Source organism: Rhincodon typus, chromosome 15 (genome assembly GCF_021869965.1).
Source record: "Rhincodon typus isolate 14 chromosome 15, sRhiTyp1.1, whole genome shotgun sequence".
NCBI lineage: Eukaryota > Metazoa > Chordata > Chondrichthyes > Orectolobiformes > Rhincodontidae > Rhincodon > Rhincodon typus.
The window spans coordinates 519,026-527,975 of record NC_063346.1 but is presented as its reverse complement, the minus strand read 5'-3'; the positions used below and the strand labels follow the sequence as shown (position 1 = coordinate 527,975).

The 8,950-nt window shown below is 44.4% G+C and overlaps 1 protein-coding gene across 1 annotated transcript; it reads right to left on the bottom strand.

Annotated features, from left to right (window-relative positions):
* Nucleotides 1–3,970: 3,970 nt before the first annotated feature.
* Nucleotides 3,971–8,552, bottom strand: chtf8 (CTF8, chromosome transmission fidelity factor 8 homolog (S. cerevisiae)). Its single transcript, XM_048605930.1, has 3 exons — nt 8,353–8,552; nt 7,236–7,353; nt 3,971–4,693 (listed from the first exon to the last, which is right to left on the bottom strand). Exons 1-3 carry the CDS (start codon nt 8,550–8,552, stop codon nt 4,436–4,438), a joined length of 576 nt encoding a protein of 191 aa, XP_048461887.1. The 3' UTR covers nt 3,971–4,435.
* Nucleotides 8,553–8,950: the final 398 nt, after the last annotated feature.

The window sequence follows — 8,950 nt, the reverse complement described above, 5'->3', positions numbered from 1 at the left end:
TTACATCTGCTTCCCTTTACTTTGAGGCGATGCCCTCTACTCCTAGTTTCACCTGCTGGCGGAAACAACCTCCCTGACTCCACTTTATCTATTCCCTTCATAATCTTATATGTTTCTATAAAATCTCCCCTCATTCTTCTGAATTCCAATGAGTGTAATCCCAGTCTACTCAGTGTCTCCTCATAATCCAACCCTCTCAACTCTGGAATCAACCGAGTGAATCTCCTCTGCACCCCCTCCAGTGCTAGTATATCTCTTCTCAAGTAAGGAGACCAAAACTGCACACAGTACTCCAGGTGTGGCCTCACCAGGACCCTATACAGCTGCAGCATAGCCTCCCTGTTTTTAAACTCCATCCCTCTAGCAATGGCAGACAAAATTCCATTTGCCTTTTTAATTACCTGCTGCACCTGCAATCCCACCTTCAGCGATTCATGCACAAGGACACCCAAGTCCCTCTGCACAGCAGCGTGCTGCAATTTTTTACCATTTAAAACGTAGTCCATTTCGCTGTTATTCCTATCAAAATGGATGACCTCACACTTACCAACATTGTACTCCATCTGCCAGATCTTTGCCCACTCACTTAGACTATCTATATCCCTCTGCAGACTTTCAGTGTCTTCTGCACACTTTGCTCTACCACTCACCTTAGTGTCATCTGCAAATTTTGACACACCACACTTAGTCCCCAACTCCCAATCATCTATGTAAATTGTAAACAATTTAGATCCCAACACTGATCCCTGAGGCACACCACTAGCCACTGACCGCCAACCAGAAAAACACCTATTTACCCCTACTCTTTGCTTTCTACTGGTCAACCAATCATCTATCCATGCCAATACATTACCTGTAATACCGTGCAACTTTATCTTATGTAGCAGCCTTTGGTGTGGCACCTTGTCAAATGCCTTCTGGAAATCCAGATACACCACATCCACAGGTTCCCCATTGTCCATCATGCAAGTAATGTCCTCAAAGAATTCCACCAAATTAGTTATACATGACCTACCCTTCATGAACCCATGCTGGGTGTTTCCAATGGGACAGTTTATATCCAGATGTCATGCTATTTCTTCCTTAATGATAGATTCAAGCATTTTCCCCACTACCAAAATTAAGCTAACTGGCCTATAGTTAGAGATAGTAGGAACTGCAGATGCTGGAGAATCCGAGACAACAAGGTGCAGAGCTGGATAAACACAGCAGGCCAATCAGCATCAGAGGAGCAGAAAGGCTGATGTTTCGGGCCTAGACCCTTCATCAGAAATGGGGGAGGGGAAGGGGGTTCTGAAATAAATAGGGAGAGAGTGGGAGATGGATAGAAGATGGATAGAGGAGAGGATGGGTGGAGAGGAAACAAACAGGTCGAAGAGGCGGGGATGGAGCCAGTAAAGGTGAGTGTAGGTGGGGAGTTAGGGAGGGGATAGGTCAGTCCAGGGAGGATGGACAGGTCAAGGGGGTGGGATGCGGTTAGTAGGTAGGAGATGGGGGTGCGGCTTGAGGTGGGAGGAGGGGATAGGTGGGAGGAAGAACAGGTTGGGGAGGCAGGGACGAGCTGGACTGGTTTTGGGATGCGGTAGGGGGAGGGGAGATTTTGAAGCTTGTGAAATCCACATTGATACCATTGGGCTGCAGAGTTCCCAAGCAGTATATGAGTTGCCGTTCCTGCAACCTTCGGGTGGCATCGTTGTGGCACTGCAGGAGGCCCAGGATGGACATGTCATCTGAGGAATGGGAGGGGGAGTTGAAATGGTTCGCGACTGGGAGGTTCAGTTGTTTATTGCGAACCGAGCGTAGGTGTTCTGCAAAGCGGTCCCCGAGCCTCCGCTTGGTTTCCCCGATGTAGAGGAGGCCACAACGGGTACAGCAGATGTAGTATACTACATTGGCAGATGTGCAGGTGTTCTCCCCTCCCCCTACCGCATCCCAAAACCAGTCCAGCTCGTCCCTGCCTCCCTAACCTGTTCTTCCTCCCACCTATCCCCTCCTCCCACCTCAAGCCCCACCCCCATCTCCTACCTACTAACCTCATCCCGCCCCCTTGACCTGTCCGTCCTCCCTGGACTGACCTATCCCCTCCCTAACTCCCCACCTACACTCACCTTTACTGGCTCCATCCCCGCCTCTTCGACCTGTTTGTTTCCTCTCTACCTATCCTCTCCTCTATCCATCTCCCACTCTCTCCCTATTTATTTCAGAACCCCCTTCCCCTCCCCCATTTCTGATGAGGGGTCTAGACCCGAAACTTCAGCCTTTCTGCTCCTATGATGCTGCTTGGCCTATAGTTACCTGCTTTTTGTCTACTTCCTTTTTTAAACAGTCATGTCACATTGGCTGTTTTCCAATCTGCAGGAACCACCCCAGAATCCAGTGAATTTTGGTAAATAATTACTCGTGCATTTGCTATTTTCCCCATCACCTCTTTTAGTACTGTGGGATGCATTTCATCAGGTCCAGGAGACTTGTCTACCTTTAGCCCCATTAGCTTGCCCAGCACTGCCTCCTTAGTGATAATGATAGTTTCTAGGTCCTCACCTGCTATAACCTTCTTGCCATTAGTTTTCGGCATGTTATTTGCGTCTTCCACTGTGAAGACCGACACGAAATAACTGTTTAATGTCTCGGCTATTTCCTCATTCCCAGTTATTAAACTGGCCTTCTCATCCTCTAAAGGACCAATGTTTATCTTCGCCACTCTTTTACGATTTACATATTTATAGAAACTTTTGCTGCCTGTTTTTATATTCTGAGCTAGTTTACTCTCATAACCTATCTTACTTTTCTTTATAACTTTTTTTTGTGGCTTTCTGTTGGCCTTTAAAGATTTCCCAGTCTGGTAGTTTCCCACTACTCTTTGTTTTTTTGTATATGTTTTTTTTCAATCTGATACTTTCCTTTATTTCCTTAGACATCCATGGCTGGCTCTCTCTTTTCCTACAGTTCTTCCTTATCACTGGAATATACTTCTGCTGAGCACTGTGAAAAATTGTTTTGAAAGTCCTCCACTGTTCCTCAATTGACCCACCATAAAGTTTTTGCTCCCATTCTACCTTAGCTAACTCCTCCCTCATTCCTTCATAGTCTCCTTTGTTTTAGCACAGGACATAGGTACTGGATTTAACCTTCTCACACTCCATCTGTATTTTAAATTCGACCATACTGTGATCGCTCCTTCCAAGAGGATCCCTAACTGTGAGATCATTAATTATTCCTGTCTCATTACACAGGACTAGATCTAGGATAGCTTGCTCCCTCGTAGGTTCCATTACATATTGTTCAAGGAAATTATCGCGGATGCATTCTATGAACCCCTCCTCAAGGCTGCCATGACCGACCTGGTTTGACCAATCGATATGTAGATTAAAATCCCCCATGATAATTGCTGTACCATTTTTACATGCATAAGCTATTTCTATGTTTATTGCCCGCCCCACCACGATGTCATTATTTGGTGGCCTTGAGACCACACCTATCAGTGACTTCTTCTCCCTGCTATTCCTAATTTCCACCCAAATGGATTCAACGTTTTGTTCAGTAGAACCTATATCATCTCTCACTACCGCCCTGATATCATCCTTAAAAATCAGAGCAACACCACCTCCCTTACCTTCCTGTCTGTCCTTCTGAACAGTTTGATACCCCTCGATATTTAACTCCCAGTCATGACCATCCTGTAACCATGTCTCTGTAATGGCCACTAAATCATACCCATTTGCCATGATTTGCACCGTCAACTCATCCACCTTGTTTCAAATGCTCCAAGCATTCAGATAAAGTGCCCTTATGCCAGTTTTTGCACCTTCTTTTTGGGTCCTATTACCTCCATTACTAACAGCTCTTGAGTTCTCCTTCCCTTTAATTTTTTTCCTAATTTTCAATAGCAGAACTTTACTGTATTATCACAATCTCCACAATATCTGAGTAGTGAGTTGAAGGATGCAAGTGAGATGGTTCTCTGCTTCTAAGTTTTATTTATTATCTAAGTGATTCGTGCTGTAAATAAAGTAGAACAGGGATATGTATACCCCCCACATTACATTTCTATTTGTGAGTGTTTTTACATTGATTACGTGGACCTCTTGATCAACCAGAATATTCAATCAACTGGTACACTCCTGGTCCCAAAGGTGTCAATTAATAAAATGTTTGCTATATTACTAATGAGAAAGTAAAACTAAAACAGGAAATTGTTATTTATATACAAAAAAAATTAACAAGTTTGCAATTGAATCTGCATTAAACAGAGATTCATCTCTTAAGGATCTATTTTGAGGTAAAGTCTCATACAACATGCCACAAAACATGACAAAACATCACAAACATGAGCAACATCACTTGACATCCGATATTCAGTGACCTCATGACATGAAGATCTGCTACTGAGGAAGAGTCCTGTCAAGTGCAAACAGCATCAATGAACATGCTCCGACTACAGCTTTTTAGGTACATTAGTGATAATGGGTTTTGGACGGGTTTTGAAAATGATCTTTTTCTTGATGATCGAGGTGACCAGGTAGTGACATGAATTGCTTTCTTCACTCACTTCTTGTTCGGTTACTTCCGTTTGCATCAGTCTCTCAGCTCCTGCCCTTGTACCAGTCTGTTTCACCAGCACTACAAATGGTCTTTCCAAGTGGGTGATTTTACCATAAAGGATGTGGTGGCCAACTAGAAGTATTGGGACTCCCTGGGAATGGGAAAGAGGAAAATAAATGTATCAGAAATTACTCAATCCAGAAAATACCAGAGTAAGACAATTTTATTAACTCTCAATATCAAGTACGGTTAGATATAGCCCCATAGCAAAGATGGAAACAAACAAACAGGAACATTCTGGGCAATTGCCAAACATAGTCAGGTACAACACTGAACTACTCACACTTAGTAGGGACAGAGTACTTAAGCATGCAGAGAAGTTTTCTTTTGCAACTGTTCACAGGACTATGGGTGCCCTGGCTAGGTACAGGAATAAGGATGTCTTGCTTCAATTATACAGAGCATTGGTGAGGTATTACTTAAACATTGTATGCAGTTTTGGTCTCCTTATCTGAGGAAGGATGTTCTTGCTATAGAGCGAGTGCAGTGAAGATTTGCCAAATTGATTCCTGGGGTGGCAGGAGTGATGTACAAGGAGAGGTTGAATTGAATAGAACTGTATTCACTGAAGATTAGAAGAATGAGAGGGGATTCCATAGAAACCTATAATATATTAAGACGACCAGACAGGTTAGATGCAGGAGGATGTCCCTGATGGTAGGGGCATCCAGAACCAGGGGTTACAGCAAACCTTTTAGGAGTGGGATGAGGAGAAATTTCTTCACCCAGAGAGTGGTGAGCATGTGGAATTTACTACCACAGAGAGTAGTTGAAGTCAAAACACGTGTTTTCAAGAAGTACATACAGGTCATGTGGCTAAAGGGATCAAAGGATATGGGGGAAAGGCAGGATTAGGGTATTAAGCTTGATGATCAGCCACGATCATAATGACTGGCAAAGCATGCTTGAAGGGGCCCAATGGCCTACTCCTGCTCTTATATTCTTTGTTTCAATTCCTAATTGCCTTTGAAAAAGTGGTTATGAGCAGGCGGTTAGGAAGGCAGGGCCAAGACTTTAACTCAATAACAGTGAGGGCATGATGATATAATTCCAAATCACAATGGTGCGTGGCCTGGAGGGGAACTTGCAGATAGTGGTGTTCCTTTGCATTTCCTCTCCCTGTCCTCCTACATGGTAGAGGTCATGAACTTAAAAGGCACTGTTTAACGAGTCTCAGTGAGTTGCTGCAGTGCATTTTGTAGATGGTATCCACCCCTGTTACTGTGTATCAATGATGGAGGGAGCAAATTTTGAAGTTGATGGAGGGGCCGACCATTAAATGGGCTGCTTTGTCCTGGATGGTGGTCAGCTTCTTCAGTGTGGTCGGAGCTGTACTGCTCCGATTCAGGATCTGGTCAATACTATCCGTTGGTCACAAAGCAATATGGACCTACTGAATGGGTGGGGAAAATTACAGCAGATGGAATTTGATTACTTTTGGTGATGGTACTGTCTTTCCTGCAGAGAAGTGTTGCCACAGTGGCGCTGGAATGTCTGCTTCAGAAGCAGTGGGTAAACAGCCTTGAACTCCAAGTTTTATTTTAATTAGACAAAAGAAGCATGAGTGGGTGGACTCAGGCTCACACAGACCCAGGGTTTTAGTTTTGCTTTCACTTGGGGTTTGGAGTTGGCTTTTGAAGTTGATGGATACAGCTTTCACTCTGCTGTAGCAAAAAAACTTGAGTCTTTACTGCTAGATTGTTTCTTTCAGTGTTCCTTCCCCCTGGGCTGGAAGAGATAGAGCACACGAGGAAAATCTGTTTTGCTGAATTTGCCTTTGCTAAGGATGTGTTTATGGGATACTGCTATATTGGAACAGTTGATGATTAGCAATTAAATAATATATTAGTTAAAGTATTTCAACAGAGTTAAAGTTTACCAGTTTTATTTTTATTTGTATTTTAACTGTGTTGTAAGAATAAAGTCTGTTTTGCTTTATTGAATCACATCTGGAATACAGTGCCTTAAATAATAAAATAAAAAGTTAGGGTCTAGGGTATTTCCTGGATATATTTTGAAGGGGTTTGGTTTGGTTTGGTCTGGTCTGTAACAATAGATAGTACACAAGTTGAGTACTGATCAAAAGAGATATTGTTGAAGCTTTTCTTCTTGCACTCACCAGGAGAGAAACACAAGAATGTCAGATTTCGAAAGAAATGACAATTTATACTGCAGGAGTTACTAGGTGTGGATTGTTGACAAAGGGCCTGTGACCGGTCAAGGTGTGGCCAAAGAGAATGGACCAGGGAACACTTCCTCCAAAGCTTTTGGTTAAATTCAAGATTTCAATTCTGATTGGGAATGCACCAGTGATTAGTGTCCCTAAAACTTTGTTTAACTGAAAAGGTACAATGCCTGGACAAATTTAAAAATCATTTTTCCTGCAGTGAAAGTCCATGTCTATAAATGTAACTTCTAGAACGTGCAAGTGAGTAATGGAAAAGTCGAATGAACCGCCTTTCCTCAGTGTGCTCCCTGAAAAATCTGATAGCATATTCTCCACTATTGTGTATCACAGGTTTCAGGGACACATTTCCTGCTGCATTCTCCGTATCGTATCTTGACTCAGAGGGGGTGATAGAAAGTTGGAGTTTTGGGGAGGGGGGTTTGGGAGTCTGGTTCTCTGCTCTCACCTCCTTGCTGAAGTGCAGTTCTCCCATCAGATTCCCAGCAAGGCCACTGTGGCCCCGGGACTCAATTTCTCCCTGAAGCTCCAGCATCAGCCACTCAGGAGCAGAACCATCCCCAAGGCTGAAAACAAATTGAAACGTGGAAAGTTAGGGTTAGCCGAGAGAGAGAGGGCGTGGGAGTTGGAGAATGTTAGGAAAGAGAGCTGGTGAATGTGAGAAAGGGTTAAAGGTTTAGGGGCTGGTTTGGAGGGTAAGAGAAGGGGAAGGGAGGCTGAGGTGGGAGGGTAAGAGAAAGATGGATGATGGGAAGGAAGGGAAGAGGGGAATGAGGGAGGCACGGGAGGGGGAGGAACGAGGGAGATGGAATGAGGGAGGCGGAGGGAGGGGGAGGACCGAGGAAGGGACGGGTAAGTGAGAAGGAGGCAAGGGGAGAAATGATGGAGGGAGGGGGAAGAATGAGGGATGGAGGGAGGAGAGAGTGGTAAGAATGAGGGAGGGACAGGGAGGAATGATGAAGAGGAATCAGGGAGATAGGAAGGGGGAGGAATGAGGGAGCAGGAATGAGGCAGGGAGGGAGGAAAGACTCCTTTTAGAAAATCAGATGACAACGCTGTGCTCCTCCTCTTGGCGTACAAGCAGCAATTGAAACAGGAGGACACAGTACAGAAAGTAATACAGTGCTGGTCTGAGGCAGCTGAAGAGCATCCATGGGACTGCTTAGAATTGGTGGACTGCTCCATATTCAGCAGGCAGCCTAAACAAGTATGCCACTACCATTAGAGACTTCATTAGCAAGTGTGTAGAAGACTACACGCCAGAGGAGTTAATCTGAATGTTCCCCAACTGGAAACCATGGATGGACCGGGACATGTATCGCCTACTGAAGTCCAGGTGTGTGGTATTCAAGTCAGATGCTCCTGACCTTTAGAGGAAATTCACATACGACCTCCATAAGGCTATTAGTGATGTCAAGTGGCAGTACTGGACTAAGCTAGAGACCCAATATACTAACCACATGCTGTTTGTGACAAGGCCTATGTAACGTAATGGGCTACAAAGCAAAGCAGAACAGAACAGTGGACAAAATATGTCCCTTCTTGCTGTGTTCAATGCATTTTACGCTTGTTTCAAACAGAATGTCAGTGAAACGGCGTCATCTGTCCCGATAGCTTTGGAAGCACCTGTTCCCTCAGTCATCGCTACAGACGTCAGATCGGCCTTCTTCAGAGGGAAACCACAGAAAGCGACTGTCCCAGAAGGAGTCCTCAGTCGTGCACTCAGATCCTGTGCGTACCAGCTGGCAGGAATATTTGCTAACATCTTTAACCTCTCCTTACAAAGATCTGAAGTCCCTACCTGCTTCAAGACGACCACTATCATCCCATTACCAAAGAAAACTCATGCAGTGTGCCTCAATGACTACTGCCCAGTGGGCTCTGACCTCCATAATTATGAAGTGCTTCAAGGGTGTAGTCATGGCTCATATCAACTCCAGCCTCCCAACATACCTTGATCCTTTGCAATTCGCCTACCATCACAGCTGGTCCATAGAAGATGCCATTTCCCTGCCCCTACACTCACCCTTGCAACATCTGGAAAGACAAGAATACCTACATCAGTCTCCAATTTATTGACTACAACTCCGTCTTCAACACTATAATTCCAAACAAACTAATCTCCAAATTCCGAGAGCTAAATCTCTGTTCCACCCTCTGCAA